Below are 23525 nucleotides of genomic sequence, written 5' to 3' on the forward strand. Positions count from 1 at the left end.
GTCCCTGCCGGCACTGCTGGTCTAATGGCGCATGCACACTGAAAACCTGATCTGATGACCTCAAATTGCTGTGCGAGTTAATTTTAGCTCACTTGCAAATAGCCACCATTTCAAATGTGCAATTAACACAAAAAAAAAACGCAAAATGAAGCACCGTTTCCGACCTCACCGGGTTGGTCCTTCATTGCGCAATGATGCGGTTGTGCAGTTAACATTTGCCTGGTGAAGTTGATTGAAATCGTATTTCCGTAAATGTGGAGTGTATTTCTGTTCCCCTTGAGACCGTGCCTGCTTTACGACCATTTCTTACATCCTGCCCTGCAGTGCAAGAAAAACGACAAACGTACACAAAAACAGCATTTAAATAAGAAAAAAAACGGCCATATCTTCAAATCGTGCCAATCTATGTGGAGTAAGGGACTTTCGTAGAAGGTTTTTATGGCATTATGGCAAACTGCGGGACTGTGTTCAAAGTGGAAGCTAGTATATATTGCCCACTTTTAGATCGGATGGCCATTTTTATCGGTGAAAAGGTCACAAACGCTTCGAACAGGGTCAGCCTTTTTTATGAAAATGCAGCAAAACTGCAGCATACTTTCATGCAGTTTCCAAGCGGTTTATGAATGTCATGCTCGTTGGAAAAAGGACCTTGTCAGATTTTAGTTTTACCTTTTTCCATATGCTTATCGGTCACGATTGAAGACCTTCTTTTAGAAGAAATTGTTTATTTTTTTTATTTTTTGGTGTTTCTGTTTTCTTCACCGTTACTTCTGATCTTGATCGACTTGCGACCGTGTCGAACAAGCGATTGGGCAAATGGATAGACTGGAGGTCGCTGATTATATTTTAATTATGATTACAAGCTGTGTTTAAGCTGAAGCTTAAGCTTATTCTTGCCTGATGTTATGCCATACGAGCATAGCGCAGGGTTAATGGTGATGGATGGGGCAACTAGCGTTCAAGATGAGATCGAAGGTTAAGCGTGGGATTGTATGATTTGGTGATGCTTTATTTTTTTTTTTTTAAGAAGCGAAATTTCGTATTTCGTATTGACCATGCTAGACCGTGCGTTTGGCAGTTTGATGAAAATAGAAATGCTAATGAATTCGCACCGGCTATGGTACGATAAGCGAGACGCCCTTGAAATGACCAATGGCATGAAAAACATGTCGGCAAGGGACGTGATGAGTGGTGATGGATTTGTGGAAAAAAAAAACACTACAAATCACATACTTTTTTTTAACGAAAATCATTACATGGTATGTTTTTAAACGTTAGCGGCTTTCTACAACGCAAATGAATCGATTTCTAGCGTGTTGAATCATTGAAATCTCCAGCTTTTATGTTTCGTTCGTGCAATAGGCGTTCCGATGGACACGCATTTTGTCACATGCGCTGGTGGTTTGTGTGTAGATAAGTATGTGTTTTTTAAAGAATCAACACCTATTGATGTTTGACAGCACGAAACAAACATTGATTGAAATTAATCACTAATGCGCAATGCTTTGTTATTAAAATTTAAATTATTACTCTTAAAATATCGATATTTTTCTTGAAAAACTAATACGATTTGTTGTAAAAAAATACAAACAGTAAGAGAAAATGAAAAATCATATTTAGTAAACTCATTTAACATATACTTGAGTAAAAATGAGTTTTAAAACTAATATCCAAACATTATAATTTTCAAATAATAATTGATTTGTTGAGATTTTAATAAATAGGGATAGAAATTCAAAAAAAATGACTCAAATTCATTGACATTGACCGCATTAAATAGGATTCTGTATACTTGATAAGCGATGATTGAAGACCAAAAACTTATGACACTTTTCTTCTGGGAAGTAGGAACTGGACCCCAAACGCAGACGCGGACAATTCGTTTATGGGTAATTGAAATTATAAATAGTCCATATTTTGGTTAAAGTTGTTGTGCTCATAAAAAATAGGAAGAAATGTTGGTCTGTCTTATTATCGTATTTCTTCCTTAAATACTTATGTGATGTACAAGAACTGTGATCGGAGAATGTTCCGGTTGAGTTTTTAAATGATCCTACAATCTGCACTTGACCATAAATTATACAGAAACGTTTAAAGAGACCATTTCAAAGATTTATAATTACTCATGACTTGGCTCGACTAATATGACTTGAAGTATAGTACATCATTCTTATTGATGCGGCCAAGCGGTAACTACAGGAATCATCCTTATTTGGGTGATGCGACGTTGGGCATGCCTAATCCACTCTGAGCCATTTTTAAGAAAAGAAAGAAATAGTTTAATAGTGGTTGTCGTGATTTTTTACGTACATATATTTTAACACTTTAAAGCTTGTTAAAAAATAAAAGCATATTCAAGGAACCTCGACGAATGTAAATGTAGTTCAGAACCATTTTTTCCGTCTTTTTATTCTTGTTATAATATTTTCTGAGTCTTTTTTATCATCGGCATTTTATCCGCATATTTAACGCTCATTAATTCTGAAATACAGTAATTCAAAGTATGTGTGAATATCAATGACATACGTAACTTATAAAAATTAATATTGATTACGAATGTTGATGAAACGAATGATAAGCTTTATTTATTTAAAAAAAATCAAGTAAATCTGACTCCGTTCTGGAGCGCGCCCCGTTTTTATCCTCTAAACCCTCAGCCTAGCCTCAAGCACTTACGTTACTCGCAGGCTGCAACTGCAAACATATTTCTCGGAATATGCACTGTATAAAATATGGCACGTCTTAACAACAGCGGCTCATTAAATGGATTCAATTTCTCATAATTTAATTGCTAAAAGCAAAGTTCTATGGAATTCGAAATGCATATTTTCTACCATACGTATCTAGGACACTCGATTCTGCTAGTTTTCCCACACAATTAGCACGCACTTTACTCAGCGCCAAATAGCAGACGCCCTGTAAATATTAATGCAAAGAAAGTATTTGAATTTTCACTTCCGTCGATGCATAACATTGCGGGTAAAGTATGCCAAACGGCTTCACCTTTCGAACAGCGTCCACGCGAGTTTCGTCTTTTCCCAATGAATGCCACGGTGCGTTGCAACGCGGTGAAACGCGAAGCGCATAAATTACACCGAAATAGCAACCAGTGGATAGCAGACACGTGTGGCGAGAGCTACAAAGGGTGAATTAGCATATTTTAAAACGCAACGTGAATGGATACGCGAACCTCACCGTACTGCTGCTGGAAGCGTTTGTTTAAAGTACGAAACGATCCACGGGAAGTTATGCCAGAACCATAAAACATCCTCAACGATTGTGGTTAAATAGGATTTGGCACCTTTCTTGAGAATTTCATTTCTCAATCCAACTTTGAAGGTACGTTAAAGTTTTCGTTTTTCTGCGTTGCTACGAGCAAAACAAAGAACTTCACGTGTCCTACAGTAGGCCGCAACGTTTGGTCAACTATGTCAACGACACCGGTCTTACCGGTTGACCGTAACTGAGTGATGCCTCGAGGGTGGTTCCAGCTCCATGTAGATGAAATAATAGATTGCACGCTAGTGACGCATGTAATACGGGTGTTCGGGGGTTTTCACATGCGAAACGTCCAGCACACAGAGGCGCGTTTGCCACGAGCCACGCAAGAACTAAACTATGCTCAAGACATACGGGCAATCACGGCGCGCAAAGATCTAGGACACACGATAAAGAAAATGGCAACGAGTTGCCGAAGCAGAACCGAATGTAGAACACCGGGTGGGGCGGAGGAAAAAACTGTCGTCCCCTTTTGTCACCCAGCGTGGGGTTGATATATTAACCACAGGAAGCTATTATTATCGACCAATTTTAAACTCGTTCTCAAATAATTAGAAATAGTTGAGCTTAGGGTAGGGTTCGGGCAGGGTACTTACTGTGAATCTTTCTTATTTGAAATTTTTTATGTTTTTTTCCTTCACAGGCCACCGGTATGACACCCCTGATGTTCGCCGTCAAGGATAATCGAACACCCATCCTGGACAGGATGCTCGAGCTCGGTTCGGATGTTGGCGCCAGGAACAATGTGAGTAGCTTATTCTGAAAATTCCTCCTCGTAGACCTCTAGAGTGAAACGTATTTCGCAATAGTGGGAAAACATTTTATCGTGCCCTTCACATATTCAAGCGAATGCATTCCGCAATAGAAATTAACTTCGATAAGGCACGCACCGTACGTTCGCCGTAGTCGTCGCTATAATGTGGTTAGTAGTGAAGCAATAAAATGACCATTCTCTATTCGAACCGGTTTGATGTAGAAATCGTACGCTACAGGTCATTTTAGGCGTCATATTTCCCTGTTTCGGGAAAGAGCAAAATTCATGCGAGAATTCGTTGAACTTCACCTGAATAAGCACGACTAGTCCGGTGGATATCGGTGGAAATGAAATAAATCTTTATAGCTTACGTTCGCTCACGCTCTTTTCACTGGTTCACGATGGTAGTCAGCAAGAAACTACACAAATCGCTTGAAACCGGTGGCAATGAAACATAAAAGCATAATCAGATTCGGTTCTTTTCTCCCTAGCTCTCTCCGGGCGATACACAGAACGACGTAGCTAGGCTCTTGAAATACTTTTTTTTTCGTATGAACTTTACCCACTTTTTGATGGGTGATGATGTAAATGGAGTGATTTTTTGAATGAATGATTCACCTGGAAAAACCACTGCAAAGCAAAAGATTCGCAAGAAAAGTGTTTGAAAAGTAGAAATAATGGTGAGAAAAAATTAATGTTTGGTAATTTATTTAAAGATCTTTTTTTTCTAACAAACGTATTACTTCCAACACTGGACGGACCATGACCTCGTTCGGTATCATTACATGGACGCTCGGTGTTTTGTTTCCTCGGTTTTGTCTGACGTTAGTTATCGCTGTGTAACTTTCGTTATGTCCTTCGCGATATAACGTTTTGACGCTTTCGTGTATTTTTTTCCTGTCTGAAGTCCTTATTTCCTGTTCATTTCCGTTTTTGATGTTTATCCACATATTTTTTGTAGAGTGGGTCTATATTTGGAGAATTACTTTTTGTTTTTTGCGTGGTTGCACTTGTCACTTAATTATTTTATAGTAAACTGTAAATTCTACTGTTTTTAATATTTTTCATTTCTACACAAGCGGTGCATTCAATATGATCCAACTTAAAAGTAAAATAAATAAATAACTCCTTATACCTTTTTACTACTTCAGATTGCCAGTATAAAAGTATAATTTCGCAAAACTGTGCACTGATGTAAATGCTCCATCAGTAATATTGATTCGTGATGCAGCCGTTGAGAATTGTGCGATTGCATGCGAGCGTAAAATCAATCAACAAGTTGACCGCCACGTCTCTCTCTCTCGCTCTTTACCGTCCAACTTCAAGGATATCTTCGTGATCCTTAGCGAACCACACCCACGCTGTATGATAGCCAGAAGCCGTGAAATGCAAACCAGAAAATTACTTCTTGACCGGACACAACCGACATCAATTTCAATTTCGTTAAGCGAGCTTAGCTGGAGATTTTAAGGTTATCATTAAGGCTGTGGCTTGTCACAACATGCATACACGTGAAGTAATTTTTTTTCACCTTCCACACATTCCTTTGCTATCGGTTAGAAGAGTGCTACCTTGACATCCTTTTTGGGCCGTTTGAAGTTAAATAGTGATCGTCCGAAGCGTACATGAAAAATGCCTTTGGGCGATGAATCATTATGGTGTGGCGTATGCTCAATGGGCAACGATGTCCTACGCGTTGGATGTGTGTGAGTGGTGCTAGATAGCAAATTATAGGAGACATCAATGCCTCACCTTAACCGAACCCAGTATGCGACCGGATGATCCATTTAAATTGGACAATGATTTATTGGCGGAATGATTAGGGCATATGGATGTAAAGGTCGGTTGACGTGATGTATTTAGGGCCTTGGTCGATCAACCCAAGTAATGATGGGTTTGGTTGAAAAAAGATTGATCGTTAGGTATTATTTTCCGTTTTGGAAAAAAATGTCATGCTGTAGCTAATTAGTACTGACAAATGTAATGTAACCGTATCTACCACTAAAGTTCCCGTTTGCTAATTAATTAAAAAAAAACAATGATTAATTTCAATTATACTTATGTAAGCTGCGAAACAAAAGTTGTTCTCTACTAATAAAAAAAGATGCTAAATCGTTATGCTTCATTGCGAAATATTTGGAAAATATTGATTTCCATTTTGCGGTAAGACGCAAACGAAAAAGAATCATTTTATTGGGAAAGATTAACCGATAAGCGTCCTCAGAACGATGGAAACTTTCCAATTTGTCACCAATAAAGTTTATGTTTTTATGCTGATTTCAGCCAAAAGCCGTATACACTAATACATTGCAAACGCTATTTCAATGGTATTAGTGCAGAAATTTCCCCTCCAAAACTTGACACAAATACATGAATAGTTTCCTAGCGACGGTGTTAGAGCGAGAAACTTCGAATTGTTTCCATATAGCACAAACACACATTGCCAGTTGCTGTTTGCTACACAGACAGTATATAAGCGTCTGTCGACGATTTGTAAGCGTGCCAAAGTTTTGCCTCAGACGCTTGAGCTTGGAAGGAAAAAGTTGTCGATTGGTAGCATGCTAAAGGCACACGAGAAACGACTCATTTGCATGATCGTCATCACAATCATCAGCACGAGAAGTCCGGCCGGGAATGGTTCGAGCAATAGTTTTTGGTACAAGCAACAGGTTTAGCGTTATTTTTTAAGTTTCCTCCTAAAAAAAAGTTTACAGCAGGCCGGCATTACCATTTGGAATCCGTGTAGCTTCCGGTTTCCGTAGCTTATCTCATGCCGGAGTTAGTGTTATTTAAGCAGCTTCAAACCAACTAAAGGAAGCTATTCGATATACAAAAAAAAAAAACACTGCTGTAACCTTTGTCCCACGTCACGGAAAGCGAATGTTAATCAAATTTCGTTCACTAGTGCCATAAATAACGTGCCGAAACAGGAAGTAGCGGTTTTGGAAACGCGTGCAAGATGTAGCTAAATGCAAAATCAACTTCACTTTCCTATTTGCATATTTAGCCGCAGTGATAAATTCAGTCGACGTGTTTAAATGCCGAATTTCGGTTATTTTTAATTGAAACTGGAAGTTTTGCACCAACGATAAGATATACTTGCAGCAAAGCCATTTTAAATTGAATCAGTATTTGAAACTATTTCAATAGTTCAAGGGTATGTTTTCGCGTGTCGAAACAACCAAACATTACTGAAACCGTAAGCTTTCTCCGTACAGGTGGAAACTTTGATCGTGTGTCGAATGTGGTCCCATTTCTTGGCACTGCTAAGCATTCGGTGAGCTTCGTATGAACTTTGCATGTTTGGCGGTGGTTTCCTGGCGCACCCTGTAGCCACCGGATGATGGGGAAAACAGCGCGGTTTCTTATCTAATTAGAGCCATTTTACATCATCGAAGCGCGATTTGGGAATGGGTTCATTTAAAGGTTTTTAGGTTAATGGAGTTAAATTAAATTCATTGATTGCAAGGCGTGGTGATTGAAACGATTGCTTTGAAAAATGCAAGCTTTTAGTGGAATTTAATAGAAAAGCATTTCAGTAGAGATAATATTCTTTTTGATGTTAACCGAAAAAAAACACTTATTACATTAATTTTACAGCACTGAAACTTGAAACCCCTTTTTAAAACATTCGTGTTGCATGGATTTTACTGATAAAGCATGTAATGTATACTATACACATGCCTCCAATAGCATGTTCATTGAGAATGTAAACTTATGTTGTACTTTTCCTTGTTCAAATTTCTTTCACGAAAATGGCTTTTTCTGAAAATTAACATTTCGCGTGAGGGTAAAGATTGAACAAGAAATGTTACGTTGTTGATCATGGGATGGTGATAAAAAAGTAATCATATGATAGGAAATGGTTTGCGATACCAACATGCTCGGGTATATTGACACGGAAACACGCTTGAATGGAAAGAGTAGTACCCAAAATTTAACCGGTTTTTGTAAGAATGATCACTTAAAACAATATTGCTATGTATTGCATAATATTATATAATATTGCATGAATTATATATTATCAAAAAGCTTTTCAAATAACATCTCTCTCGAATCAAAGAAACAATTTCATTAATGCAATTTTATATTTCCACTACAGGACAATTACAATGTGATACATATTGCTTCCATGTACTCTAGAGAGGATGTAGTTAAATTACTTTTACAAAAGCGAGGAGTGGATCCATATTCAACTGGTGGGGTAAGTAAATTGTTTGTCTTTAGACCTAACCTTACCATATTTGTCACAACAAAACTAAGGACAATCCATCAGAAATCGCTTTATAGTGGTTTGTGAAATACTCGCATTACAACGTGAAGGATCACGCGTCTCCATCAACAAAGATCGTGCGTCTCAATCAACAAAGATCGTGCATCTCCATCACAAAAGACCATGCGCCTCCATTTGTTGTTCGAATTGTGTGAAATGTGTTTTTTTATTTTTTTTTTGTTTATTTATATGTAATTATTACGGCATTTAGCCGTATTGTCAGCCTGCATTGAACAGCTGAAGTGTATTATTAATGTTTAACTTTTAAAGATATAAATTATAAGCATTTTCTCAGATTTAAGATTTTTCCAGCATACGATTCTTGCATATGTTAGATTAAAAAAATACAAACACATCCACACACTATCGAGGGAACACATTTAACCTCATGCGTAGTGAGCAGAATTATTTTTCCGGAAGAAATGCTACTTCCGGTTGCTCGCTACACACGTTCACCCGTATCATCCAGAAAGAAACTTTATCCATATTTGAGCACGATAAACACAGAACATACCAACACAAGGGTACCCATTAGGAGGGAAATGCATGCCGTTCGTATTGCACCCCAGAAGCTAGAGCAGGCGCTAGGAAGGGGTGTAACGATATTTCTATCATTTTGATGTCTCAACGTATTGTTCGCTACGCTTTCGGGCGTAACAGTCGGGCCCCAAAAAACGACGCCGAAGAGACATTGATTTGTCGTTGTTTATGCTAGCGTCGGTAGTTGTTTGCTGTTCGGGGAATGTTCTCTTTCGCTCCAACATGTCTGTTTAACGTACCGTTTTACTCGTTTTGTTGAAACTAACAATTTTTATTGGGTTCGGATGGGGAGTCAGATAGCGGCATGTTGATGGTGGGTGAGGAGATAATATTTTCAATTTCAATGCTGCAAGAAAGATGGGACTTATTTCAATTTAGTTGAACTTCGACTGTTTGGCATCGTAGTCGCGTCGGATCGGTACCACGATTAGCTTCAATACACGAGGAAGCTAATTCAAAGTGACGCAGAGTGGGTAGTGAAAGGTGGTTCATTGTTTTTTGCCCTTGGGTGGGCTATTCTTAGGAGAGGTTCGGTTCACGTTTGCGAAACGGTAAGGTACAGCGTTATGTAAGGTGAGAGGAAATTAGACACCAATCGGCCTGATAAGCCCAGTGTCGCGAGTGCAACGATAACAGTGACAGTGTGCCAGTGAAGGTGAAAGCGAAAGTAACGAGGTGACAATCGTATCGCAACCAACTGCCATTTTCGGTAGCGTGTGCCTGTTCGCTAGTGACCGCGAACAGTAATAGGAATTGAAAAATACTTGAACATGGGTTGGCACCAGTGATGCCCTCTTGCGGCATTTCGCTATAAACACCAGTGGCTCCAGTGGTTCTCACGAATGCTCAAAGATGTCAGGATGTGGTGGGTCGTGAAGTAAATAAAAACAAAGCCACGTGTTTGCTGCCCTTTGTTGGGATACCTTTACTGGGGGCAAAGTCCGCCAGAGAAGGTAGCAAAGGAAAAACCACCGACATAACAAACACATAGCGGTCGGTTACCGGTCGGGGGGTTTCCATACGATTGTCTCAGTGGATTATGGTACATGGATTTTCCTTCGCTGGTAACTCGTTGGTGTTAGCAAATTATGAGCCCGGACTGTCCGGGTGGTACGACAAAGCGGTGCAGCAGCTACGAAGCTATGTTGAAGCAGTTTGTTACAATTTAGCGTTGGGAATATTACGATCCGGCATGTCGGGCACCAAGGGATGGAAGATTAAGGTAAAACGGTGTTTTTGTTTTTTGCTTGTCAACTGGAAGAACCTCTTACATGGGTAAATGTAATGCATGGATTCGTGTTGCAGTTTTTGCAAAACATATAAAGCTTACAAAAACTTAAAGAGTTCATCGAATTTTTTATATGTTAAATGCCATTTTGAAATTACCGAATTTACGGAAAGCCGAAATATTTATTTGTAATAATAAACTGATAAAACACTTTTCATTTAATTAATTCACGTGTTAGAAGTTTCATTCAGCTAATCGTTCTATATTTTTCATTAAAAAAATATTATTCTTAAATATACTACGTACATAGAACGATAGAATTTGTTAACGAATGATCAGTATCAATGAAAATTGATTCATAGCTTTTAGTCAACTTTACGATGATTTTCAGTAGAACATTTATTTAAACTATTTGCCATGACTTATTTTTAATATTTCCAGACATTTGTATGCAGAAAGTTTTGTAGCTTTTTTAATGTGTGGCCTTTGAATTAAAGCACAATTACAAATTTGGCGATTTTTTATTGAGAATTTAGTATAAAACTGATTTTTTTATTTAAACCAACAATTCTTACTATATTGTAATAGAATCTTCAATTTGGTTTCTATTTCGCTCGTTTAAAAGAAAAACTTTCAAACAACTACTTTCAACGGTAGTAATGTTAAATAGAAACCAACTATTATAAAACTTTGTGTGGTGTGAAAATATAGTGTAAATTGATTTTGCTTGATTTTTTTCATATTCCTTGCTAATGTGTTTTTGCGGATTGAAGTTTTGTTTTTGCAATGAAAACACATTCGTAATGTTAAATGTGGGCCAAACCATTGCCGTCTACGAACTACACATTACCCTCCGAGCTGCATGTCATTTCTCAATATAGTGTGGTAGTGTTTTTCCGATATCCTTCGTTTACCGGAACCACCTGCAAATGCTGTACAAAGGGAGGAACGCTTTTCGACTTGTTTGCCATAAATGTCGGAAACGGGGCTGCACGATTTGTACCATGGAAAGAGATTAAAGTCAACGGGCACGTACGCTTTCGCTGTGCTTTCTCTGGTGCATTTAGCGCCAAATTTGAGTGAAGGTTTTACGTATATTCCCGGCTCAATTTACCTCAACCGGGCAAGGGAATAACAATTTTGCTAACATGCAGCGTGTAGAACCGACGGTTCCTTTACGCTTGTGGTGCCTCTTTACGGTGCATTCCTCTCTACGAAAAACGCCGTTTGTTGCAGCAAAAAACAAAAATGGAATAAAATCATTCACCTTTCAGAGGCAAACCTAGCAGAATCGAGGATGACTTTAGGTGTAATTTGGTACTAAAAGCACAGAGCATTAGACAGAGTGTGCGTTGGTGTAGTTCCTTTGAAGAGGGCGGAGAAGTTTAGCAAACTTTTCAACTTAACACCGGGGTCACACTTGGTCGTGCAGACATTTTGGCGCGACGCTCAGTTCGGATGGAGCTGATCGCGAAGCTACTCGATTTGAATCACTCGGATACGTGGGTAAGTGTGCAGTTTCATTTCGTAGGCTGGCCATCCATCATCCACCTTCGAAGAAGCTCCCGATCAATGATGGACGATGTTCCGTAGTTCGCTTTGTGTTGTTTGCTTTTTGTGATAACGTGAACAAGGGTGGAAGTTGAAAAGACACTGCGTTGCGAATGAGCTGTTCTTTTCAGTGGGTAAAGTCACCATGGTTTGTGCGTTCGGGCATCACCGCACCGACAATGGACACGCGTGCAATCGTCAGGTTAATAAAAGTCAATCGAAAGCGGAAGTGAAATAAATAAGAATTGGACTGAAATTTACGATGCTACCAGAGCTTCGTTCTCCAAGGCGGAGTATTCGGTGGCCTAGTTTTTTTTAGAGTCTTTCCAGACCAGTCGGGGAAAATGTTACTAAAAGGGCCAACAACAACCAGGCGCCTCCACCATTACAAATAGATAATCGGAACGGCTTGACGCTAGTGGAAAGTTTGATTTGTATGGAAGTAAATACAAAAGCAGTGAGCATAACGCCCAATAGATCGATGACGAACACAGGACGTAAATGGTTTGAAGTTAGACTTTTGTGTTTTCCTCACGAGACGGTCCCTTACGGTCCTAGTTTAAATGGCCGGAAAACTTTCCCCGAAATAATGAAGGTATCGGTGTGGGCTAGGACGAAATTTCATCCGTTTCGACCACTCCACTTCGAGTGTGAAACCTGGAGCTGTATCAGTTGAACGGTGGCAATGTTTCAGAACGTTTCGATCTGTAACGTGGTGCAGTTTGGATGCGTCTTTTTGCGTATAACGGTGCTGGTGCAATCAACATCTGATCGGGACGTGATGGAGAAGCTTAAAGGCAAGATGAAGATGAAGTCGGTGGTACAGAAAGTGATGGACACCGGTGACGATCGTGAGCTTACGTTCGAGGATGTGGCTGTAGGTGGATTTTTTTGTGCGAATTTATCAAACTTTTGAAAATGGTAGCTGTTTGGTTGAGTTTTGCTTTCGGTTCGAGAGATAATCCTTGATGGCACCTCAATTGGTTGGCTTTGCATTTTGTTCGAAATGTTCTTTTCTTATATTTGCCCTAAAACAAACAACACGAATCCATACAATTCATCCGTAAAGGTGCATTAATAAATACAAACATACGCTTCACATACCCTGTCACGATGTGTTTTTCCACAGAGACTGATTCTAAATGCCTACGAAGAGGAAGCACATGCCAAAGAAGAAGCGTTCTTCAAATTCTTTCAAAAGCTTCTGCTCGAGGATGAAAACTTCGTAGGTCAGCTGCAGCCACAGGATCAGGCAGGGGTAAGTTTACAGCCGGTTCGAACTGATGGCCCGTCGTTGCCAAACCGAACAAGCCGCATCCATTGAGCTGCCGTCGAATGGATCTCATTTTACTGATGGATTGTCCTTGGTTGTTGTTCCAGCGAGTGGAAAACTATATTTAGTGCCTAATTTTGCTTTGATGCTAATTTTTTCTTAGTGCTTGCAACTCAACGAAACGGTAACATCCTTACTAATTGCATGTAATTTTATCTTCCCCATTATGCATCCACCTCCGCTAACAATAGTCACGGCAACAAACGGCCGTACATTTGGTAGCTAGCAGACAGACGGGCACAGCGACCGCAATTTTACGAGCGCTGCTAACTGCGGCTGGTAAGGACATACGAACAAAGACTGATGGTGTAAGTATGAAAAGCGATAAATGGCTTCGTACCATCATGACCGGGCGGTGGTAACTTCAGTGAAGGCAAGCATATGGTAGTAAGCGATTTGTGCCATTTCCTCCTTTTTTGATTGGAATTTTGGGAAATGTTCTTCGGCGGTTTTTTTTCTCATACAAAGTTGTACGGCGGAAATTGGGACACGATTGACAGGTGTTTACTATGAGTGGACGATTTGTTTTCCCGTACTCAAAGAATCACAGGTTAGTGTACAGGTGCAAAATTCAATTGCCAAAGCAGCAGTGGTACTAGTGAACAGTAACTAGTTTTTTGACCTAAATATACTGGGTATGAATAGTGGAAAAGAGGTGGGGAAAATTACATTGTTGCCTATTGAAGAGTAGTTCCTTGAGGATATCGAATAAACAGTAAATAGGGATGTCTTTGCAACGTGTTTAGGGGACCATGAAAATCTATCTGTTTTATTTATGATTTTTAAAATTTAATTTAGTAAAAGATTTATTAAATCAAAACATAAATATTATGAATGTTTTATGTTTTGCGATTTTTTTTATAAGCAAAGGTTTGTTACTGCGTCAAGCATTCAAGTCCTTGTCCATTCTGAAATCATAAATAAGCTACTGAAACCACATTGTCCACTTGTGCTTTTGCGTAGTAAATCTTGTAATGAACCGGTTGACGATACCCATTCCGATTGGTCAGCACCAAAACATGCAACCAGACAGACAATCGACGCAGGAAATAGATAAGCAAAGGACATCCATCTGCGTGTCAAGTGGTTCCGTTACGAATAGGGAAAGCCTTTTGAGGACATTTACCACTACAAAAGGAAGCGAATGTTGGCAATGGTAAGCTCGTTTACCAATACCACCGAAAGGTTAACCGAACAGAACCGAACGGAAACCGAACCGATTTGCCGGAACCGTACGCCACAAGAGTTCGATCAATACTTCACGATTCGACACGTTGCTGGATGTTTATTTATTTTGTTTTGTTTTTTTCCCTTCCCCCCGATTGGTATCAACCTTATGGCCGTGTGATTCGGTTGATTGGTTGTTATGGAAATTGTCCTTCGGAATGTGAAGCTACTGGCGCCTTCCTTTCGTTGTGAGTGTTGTTGTGTCCTCAGCCGCTTCGTCTATAATGAGCTGGTAGTGTGTGAACCGTTTCGGACCGGTTGGTTGGTTTGTTGTTGTAGGTCCTCTCTGCAACTCCACACCTTGAGTTATAAGTTTTCCGCCGAATGTATCGCAATGCAATGCCAAATGATTGATGATGAAGCGTAAAATCGATATTCTGCACCTAGTAGAGAACTGGTATCAATCAAGGTTCCAGATAGTGAATGAAGCCATGTGCAATAGAAGGGGTCCATGCCAACTTGCTCGGGGTATCTGTCTTATTCCAAACTGAGAAGATTGTATATTACACTGTTTGATTTATTTTCAAGTTGGGAAAGAGAAATGTAAAATGTAATAAAATATATTTTATTTACTGTTTGCTGTTTTCTGAACCGTTTATCATCAAAACTGGATTTCATTTGCTGTTAGATCGTACTCAAATCAAACTCTAAACCTCTAAACAGTACAGCCTACGAAAGCGAGTGGGAATGCTTACACGCTCGGTGCGATTACCTTTCGGTTGGATCAATAGCAATAAATAGTAGGAGAAACAATTTATGACATTCGCCACGTATGCCAGCGGAATGCCAATAATGGCAATGGGCGTAGCGTCTCTAGCAATCGCACATGGAAACACCGTTCATCGGCATAGAATCGGTTTCCGTTGGGGTTAGACTGGGTTAGTGAATTCCCATTGAAGAATCCAACCTGCACGCTCAATAAACCTTACCAAAGCGTTCGCGTTTTGTGTTCCACTGCCTGCAAGAAGGTTTTCCCATTTTATAAACATTTCCCGTTCCAGTTTTTCCTGTCCACCTACAGGTTGGCGATAAGTTAGTGGGTAGAAGTACCTTTTAGGTCACTGTGTCTGCCCTGTAATTAAGATCTGCTTGAAGTTTCTCTGGACTTTGGTCTTGCACGAAACCGGAAAAAGGCAGGAGCGTGCCTGTTGCACATTTCTGAACCATTGACGATGGTTCGTGTTTCTTTCCCAAATGGTTTATTTATGTTTTTTCTTCATATTCCCCTTTCCACTTCATTTTGCGAGGGTGGCAGTAACCTGCATCACGGTTTGCATGAAGGTGTGGAATTGTAAATGAAAAGGATTTTCATAAAAATTGCACTTTATAATTTTATTCGCACCTTAGCCCTGAGGTCCCCATTCGTTTTATTTTTGTCAAGTAAAGATGCATAAAACCTTGCACAAGGAGGTACCGTGCAGGAGGTTCGAGTGTGGCACACTACCAGCGACACAGAGCGAGACGGTCGAAACAATGCCTAAACCCACCGTGGAAGGTGTTTGCATATGGCGTGCGCGGTTGCGGCCCATCAGACGCGACCCGAGGAAGTAAAACCTGTTACTATTCATCCGCACATGGGCCGTGTGACAATTCGATCACACTACCAGTAGTGAGGTGACAGTCTAGGAGCGCGCGCGATGAAACCGCGTCCATTGCGATCTTCCTATCGAGGCACGGCAAGACCCAGCGCTGAGCTACTCTACCGGGACCAGGTACGGACCCCGTTTGCACTAGTGAACCAGCATGTTCAGCATGTGCCGCATTTGCTGTACACGGGAGCATTGCTATCTGTTGTGCGTTGAAGGCTCTTTCCCGGATCCCTCCTCCCGGTTTGCGGTTCAGTGTCTTCCTTTTGCAAAACACCACAGCAAAACGGTCGGTGAATTGAATATTTGTTGGTGGTGAGTGGGAGTGTGTGTTGTGATATCTCTTACTTTCCCTACGAACGGACGCTTTCGTGCGGGACCATTGCGTGAAGGTTTGCCATCTATTCGCAGGTCAAAGCAGGAGAAGCGTTTTTTTGCCATCGCTAGACGTAGAGGGAAGATCGCCATATACATATCCGAGAGGTAGTTTGGAAGCGACCCACATCCCGAAAGGGCTTGCAATAAACATTTCAGCTGATAGCTGCTGCAACCGGGGGCAAAGTGCTCGGAAGGTGAACACTATCACGGACAAGGGTCGCGAAACTTTCCGAACATGCACGTTGCCAAAAAAGCCGAACGTGGATTGGGCTATCGCTTATATGAGGACGGCAGTGTTTTTGGGAAGGGGACGAACTTTGAGTGTTTATGGCGCTTGGTGAGTTTTGTGTATTTCAGCTACAATAAGAAGAACACCAGGCACTAGTGCTTTACACATTTGCACGACTAGTGAATTGTGTCAAAACTCGTATTCATTTTGCCTTCCTCCCGTATTTGCCTTTCAATTTGGGCTAGGTGTTGCTGGGAGCATTTATGTTTGTGGGGCTTTTCCATGTGGAAACGGCTTCGATCGAAGAAGTTTCAGACGAATATGGTACGTTTGCTTAGAACATACCATGGCGCGTTTGTGTACGTGTGTGTGTGTGCGGACGAGAAATATAGAGATAGTCGATGGCGAATGGTTTTATCATACGACGATCCTTTACTTTTCTCCATGCACGAAAACGCGCCGGAATGTATGCAATGCTGGTATCAGGTTAGCCTTTTAGTCCTTCCACCAGCTGGAAGAAACTATTCTGCGGAATTATGTGCTAAATTGCAGCTATTTTAATGCAAACGTGTTTTTTTTTGCTCTGTGCCGGCCAGGTGTTGGCAGTATTGGAATGTTTGCTGGAATTAAGTTTTGTTCGTGGGTGTCTGATTCCGACGGCCCTTCAGCTGGAGAAGACGTTAGGGTAGGGTGTCTTATTGTAGTGGGGTCATCATAGGGGTTGGGGTGAAAATTAAATATCCTTATAATAACCGCCGACGGGTACCTTGAAGCTATCATCGGTATGCTTACCCACGGTAGGGAATATCATTATTCAGCGTGTTGTTTTGCAGACCGCTCGCGCCGTGGCAATACGGGGCAGCAGTAGTAGCTCGGATGCTCCACGAACACTACTACCGTAGCAGGTATGAAACACTATCAAAACGGCAAAGCAATATTTGTACCGCCATTTCGCAGCCCGCGCGCGATTACGATTGGAAACGAATTCCGCTATTGCGAGGTGAAGTTCGAAGCTCTCGCACACACCGAATCGGTTCGAACGAATTGCGATTGGTATAGCGTGCGATAGTGTGCCATCGTTTCCTTCCGTCTCGGTCGAATCTCTTATCTCTCGCTCGCGCCCACCCCCACCCCGCTTCTTCCTTCTCTATCCAGTGTCCCTTAGAAGACTCGCGTGAATCGCGTTTCGAAGGACTGTTCGGGTGTGTGTTGTTGTTGTTGTAGTTTTTATTGAATCCTTTGGCGCGGTTGTCTGTGCCTTGCGGGTGGCAAGTAGTATGGAAGGAAAGAACTGGAGGTAACCCTCGAAAGCACCGAAGCCAAGGCAAATCGGTACGAAATTGCGCGCATCAGTAGTTTAAATATGACAGTGGGTACGGTAGGACCATGTCCAACTTTGGCAAGCGCTTCCAGAATGTGCAGTCGAAGTACGCCAAGTTCAACCCGATCAAGGCGGCCGTCATCAGCCAGGCGGAGCAGGCCGAGCGTGCCTCGACGGACGGTAGCTCGCCCCGTACGCCAACCAAATCACCGACCGAACTGACCGCGGCCTCCTTTTCCGCCGCCTTCGCCAGCAGCGCAACCGAGGTAAATGGGGGATCGACGCAGCCGAACGGGCCGCGGGTCGGGCCCGGAGCCGGGACCGGGGACCGGAGCTGGTTGACCGTGGCACCGGCCACCGAACAGGGTACCGGTGCGCGACGGAGCAGCAGCATCAGTAGCAATGGTCGCAAGTACAGCAGCGGCGGCAGTAGGCGCCGTTCATCCCAGCAGCCCCAGCGACGTCGGCCGGACCCCGTACGTCCCGGCGGCCGGGAGCGGGAACGGGAGCGGGCCGGGGTGCATAAGCTTTCTACCATGTTTGCCTCGCTGACCTACCGCCGGAAGCAACGCCGGCGAGCCGCTACGTGGAAAGAGATTGTAAGGCATAATTTTTTACAGAAAGGAAAGATCCCGCTACTGTTGGCCGTCGAGGCTGGCAACCAGTCGATGTGCAGGGAGTTGCTCTCATCCCAGACGGCGGATCAGCTGAAGGTGAGTAATGACGGTGTGGCCGATGTGCGGGCATAAACAGCGATCCGGCTTGACCAACACGTGCACAGCAGCCCTCGAAAAGTGTGCTCAAGAAAGTTCATTCAAGTTAATTGCTTCACCCAAAATTTGCTGTGTGCATGTGCACGTGTGCTTGAGTGTGTATGTGTGTCCGTGTGCGTGTATGTGTGCTCATAAGTTGAAGGTGTGTGGCTGTGTGTGTTTGTCGCTTTTTCATATCATCAAGCAAAATTGAGTTGTGTGGTTCAGTGCACCGATAGATATCATTAGTTCAAACGCTTCTTCATCTTGCATAGAATAGCTCTCCAGAAAATTGTAATTTGAGCTATGAGTGGGTGTGAAAAATCAAAATCCACATATCTCCCTCGGACGGAGACAAAGGTATTAAAAATTAAGCAACGCGGTTCAAATGCATTCAGCACGATTACGTAACAAGTTTGTGTGCATCGGAACTCAAGGTGTGCAGCAGGAATACGAAGGGTGAAGTAGAGTGGTTTGCGAAACGTCAATCAATGGCTGAAATGTGTGTATTGTCTGTAAATTCCTTCCCGGGCAGTTGGAAGCATGCAAAGAGCAGAAAGAATTTCCTTCCATGAGTAGTGAGTGAATGTTACCTGCAGAGTAGCAAACATCAGTCCAGAATGGAGGAGTGCTTGTGATTAAATGTGCGCGGTGTTATGGAATGAAATGCATCCTCCTGTGCATTATGTGTGCCAGGGGGTGTGTTGGTGGTGTTTAACCGAAGTAGCTGCGACCCACTTTGTAAACCCATCGATGTGCAGCATATTCAACTGCATGTGCAGAGTTCTGTGTGCTCTGTGCTGATCTTCGTCCGTGACAAAAACCCCTTTCGGGCATGGTGTTGTTAGTTTTTTATGTCCTCTGTGTGAGTGTGTGTGTGTGTTTTCTCTGTTATTGCATTTCGTGTAGCGTTCAGAAGTCAAAATCACACGAATCGCGTCGTAGCTTAGGCCAGATTTGGCCCTGGAATGATTGATTTTTTGTGCCACCCGTCCAGAGACTGCCCCGTTTTACCACCATTGCCGCGCGTCACAGGAGCGAAATATTCTCCGTCCATCACAACCGTGAATGTGAATTTTGCGAAACAAAACAAGGATAAGAAACGAAAAAAAAACAAACAATCCAGTTGTTCAATGTTGCTGCCACGGTTCTGCTGCTTGGTTCGAGCGAAGTTGTGTTTGTTTCCCTCAGCCCCCTTTTGTCGGTCACGTCACAACCAGTGGCACAGGCTGTTACCTTCAACCGGTAACCGTGCAAATATTATGCTGACAAAAGCGAAAGCATCGCACCGTACCGACGCCAACGATGAACGATACGAATTCGCTGTCCACACCGTACCGACTTGAAGGAATTTTAAACTAGCACCAATCGGAAAATCGGTTCTGCACAAACATTTTTTTTTTGTTCTGCTCCGGTATCCTCCGGCCAAAAGGGTACTAAAAAGGGCGCTTGTAAGCTGCAATGGTTTGTCTAGGAAGTTTGCTTGCCGTTCGGCAACCGGTTTCGAAGCAAAGCAGCATTGGAATGGTGCCGATTAATTTGTGAGTGTGTTTTTACATGAGGTTTTTATTTTTCGCAAGGAACACCATTAGCATTGTACCACACCACCCAAGGTGCTAAAAAGAGTCGTGATTATATCGATACAAAAGCTAACCAAAGTTTTTTGGCGAAAGTGGTTAGAGGGATTTTTTTTATTTTAAGGGTTTTTTTTGTTGTTGCTGGCTTTCTAATGAATAGGGGAAAAAGAGTTTAATAATTATAAACATCAGTTCCGTCATAAATGATTGGTAGCATCAAAGGAAAGTCAAGTTGTTTTTTGAAGTATTTTATTTTGAGGTTGCTGATTTGGTGCTCATCGCTTGTTTTTCTAATTATAACAATATAATAAACCTTTGAACGGTTCAATGAACCATCGTTGAAACTGATTGCATATGCTCAGGAGTTTGAAAATGATTGGAATTGACATTTCGCACAAAAGTAGATTATTTATTGCGTTTATTACACCTTTAGTTCTAAGAAAGCAAGCAGTTTTACATTCTGCTATGAACCTATATTTACTAAAAATAACATCCTACAACTTTAACTCCAACTCCAACTATTTGGAAGTACAACTCGTGACGCCTTGCGTTACGTTCTGATACCAACCACAGCAAGGACATCATCAGCTGGAAATCATTGTTGCGCCTATAACCAATCACCTTGGTGTGCTAATTTGTCCTGCTTCGTGTTCCCCACACCATACACTTGAACTTCCACCCCTACGACATGTGACTTGAACTTCAACTTCTTAATTTTATGCTGCTTTTATGCACCGAAAGCACCAATGAGTTTTGCCTTCCACCTGTCTGCTTGAACCATGCGGCACCCTCGCTTTTGTGTCCTCCTTTTCCGACACCTTCGACGTCGGGTGTGCAAGGAATCGCTTAGTGTGTCCTCGTATCCTTGGGCGTTTGTTGGTTTTTTTGCCTTTTTGTTTTGTGTATTTGCACTATAATGACAATCTAGGAAGCAGTCGCGACATACGTCACGGCAAATGCACCCGAAGCAGGACGGTGTGAAGATCACAACACTGGAACGACATCGAAAGGAATGCTGACGCTGCATGCAAGTTTCGCTTGTGCCGTGGGAACGGATTGGAATGGTTCCCAAAACCTTCACCTTATAAATCAACTGCATGTCAGCTGATACTGAAACTCGCTTCTTGTCGCCCGCATTGAGTAAGGTGTTTGAGTATGAAGGAAGTTCGAAAACCGAAAAAAAATAGCTCATTCGTCATCATTCTCTAACTGCTGCGAGTGCCTAGCATGTTGTTACAGCCCAGTAGGGCAAGTTATGATATTCGAAGCCCAATCAGCGGATAACAGGAACAATTACTTTGCAAGGGCTTTTTGGATTGTTTTTGTTGCCGAGAATGAGATACACTTCCAAGAAGTCAACAATACCGGAGAAAATACGTACGAATGCATTTCCATACCGGAAAAAGGGCTGCAAAAACAAAAACCAAAAAAAAACAAAAAACAGGAACAGGAGTGACATGTCAACGAAGTTCCGTTAGCCATTCCTTAGTCAAGTCAAGTGCATTTGGATATTTCGGTTTTTCTTCTCTAGCTGCATCGCAACGGCAAAGAAAGGCAAACAGCAAAAACTGAAGATGCCAGCACTGCCTACTGCCAAGAAAGACGGATGACCGAATAGAAAGCGGAAAAGCCTGCGCCGGTCAACGGTGGTGATAAAACACATATACCACCTGCAATGGATCGTCAGTCATTCTGTTCCAATCATATGGTTCGTACCGGGTGTACGTAGAGAGCAAACAAAAAAAAAACGCACTACACTGAGAGACTGACCATTCTACAAACTCTACGAGCTCTTTAAATATAAACAATCACTCTGGTACATAAACATATGGTTAGCTACGTGGAGCATCAGCGAGTATGTCCACTACAAAGGGAGCCAGGTTGGATTTAGGACGCACGAAAAACGATGACGACAGTTTTCCCAACGGAGCAATGCTGCCCGACTGGACAACGACTCTGCTGGAGTAGGTATTGCAGTTGCACAATGCATTCGTCCCGAGTAGGTTCGTGCGTCAGGTACGCGAGACGTCTCGCTAGCTAGTGCTAGTGCAAGATGTTGCATAATTTTGCTGAATAGTGTTACCACCGGAATTGGATCATCTAAAAGCAGAGCTACGTCCAGGGAGAGCTATCAGTAGCGTTGCGATTCATTGAGTGATCTTTTTCATCTCGTCATATCACCATCGATCACTATTGGCTTAAAACCATCGGACCAGGAAGCATGCGTCGACGCTGGGGCTTCATATTGGATGTGGTGGATGAAGTAATGTGGTGTAAACAGTATACGGTTCAATGTCTTATAACTCCCTTTACGTGCGATTTTGTGAAACGATGTCCATTGCTTGTGATACTAATGAGGTGTTTTTTTTCCTTTCTTTCCCACCCTACTCCCCCGTTTTTTGTGTGTTGTATTCCTTCCTTTTCTTTGGCACTACCAAACAATGGATGCGCAACAGGCCACAACTACCAATGGCGACACGGCACTACATTTGGCCGCCAGGCGGAAGGACGTCGAGATGGCTCGGATAATCATCGACTACGGTGCCAACGTGGACGTGCAGAATGGCGAAGGTCAAACTGCGCTCCACATTGCAGCGGCCGAGGGTGATGAGGCGATGGTGAAGTACTTTTACACCGTGCGAGCCTCGGCAGGAATCACCGATTTTCAAGGTACGTATCCGGTCGTGATAGTTGATGCTGGTTGCGCTTGGAATTACACTTTATTTTCACATTCATCTCGCAAACGCAGATCGTACACCAATGCATCTGGCAGCTGAAAATGGACATGCGTCAATCATTGAAATTCTGGCGGATAAGTATCGCGCTAGTATCTACGAACGAACCAAGGATGGTAGTACACTGATGCATATCGCCTCACTGAACGGTCATGCCGAGTGTGCAACGACGTTGTTTCGCAAGGGTGTCTATCTTCATATGCCAAACAAGGGAGGTGCACGAAGTATCCACACCGCGGCCAAGTACGGCCATGTGGGTATTATCAGTACGCTGCTGAACAAGGGTGAAAAAGTGGACGTCCCAACGAATGTAAGTATTATTCCTGGTGCAGGTGTACAAAAGCATGGGGCGTTAGCATTTTCTAACAACTTGTTTCATCTGTTTGAAAGGATCACTACACTGCCTTACACATTGCTGTTCAATCGGCCAAACCAGCCGTGGTGGAAACACTACTCGGTTTTGGTGCCGAAGTACACGTCCGGGGCGGACGGTTACGGGAGACGCCGCTACATATAGCGGCACGCGTCCGTGATGGAGACCGGTGCGCGTTGATGTTGCTAAAGTCCGGAGCAGGTGCCAACAAAACTACCGACGACGGTCAAACGCCTGTCCACGTGGCCGCAAAAAACGGAAACGTACTCACGCTCGACTTACTACTCGAAGATAACGGAGATCCTCTGATCAAGTCTAATGTGAGCGATCGTTTTGGAGACAGTTCTAAACGTTTCAATGACGAAATAATAATATATCTTTTAATTGTT

The 23525-nt window shown here is 42.3% G+C and overlaps 1 protein-coding gene across 2 annotated transcripts in view; it reads left to right on the forward strand.

The window, feature by feature from the left end:
* The window catches only part of LOC125765540 (serine/threonine-protein phosphatase 6 regulatory ankyrin repeat subunit B), a 39938-nt gene that overhangs the window by 5481 nt on the left and 10932 nt on the right, over nucleotides 1-23525 (forward strand). The window contains exons 3-9 of one of the 2 annotated variants that reach the window (XM_049430808.1): nucleotides 3923-4024; nucleotides 8136-8237; nucleotides 13150-13266; nucleotides 18320-18412; nucleotides 22485-22698; nucleotides 22778-23073; nucleotides 23154-23456. In XM_049430808.1, coding sequence (XP_049286765.1) covers nucleotides 3923-4024; nucleotides 8136-8237; nucleotides 13150-13266; nucleotides 18320-18412; nucleotides 22485-22698; nucleotides 22778-23073; nucleotides 23154-23456 — 1227 coding nt within the window. Of the gene's footprint in view, nucleotides 1-3922; nucleotides 4025-8135; nucleotides 8238-8699; nucleotides 10069-12754; nucleotides 12884-13149; nucleotides 13267-18319; nucleotides 18413-22484; nucleotides 22699-22777; nucleotides 23074-23153; nucleotides 23457-23525 lie in introns of those variants that run through there. The other variant, XM_049430807.1, reaches the window with a different exon arrangement.

This window comes from Anopheles funestus, chromosome 2RL (assembly GCF_943734845.2).
Source record: "Anopheles funestus chromosome 2RL, idAnoFuneDA-416_04, whole genome shotgun sequence".
In the NCBI taxonomy this organism is placed as follows: domain Eukaryota; kingdom Metazoa; phylum Arthropoda; class Insecta; order Diptera; family Culicidae; genus Anopheles; species Anopheles funestus.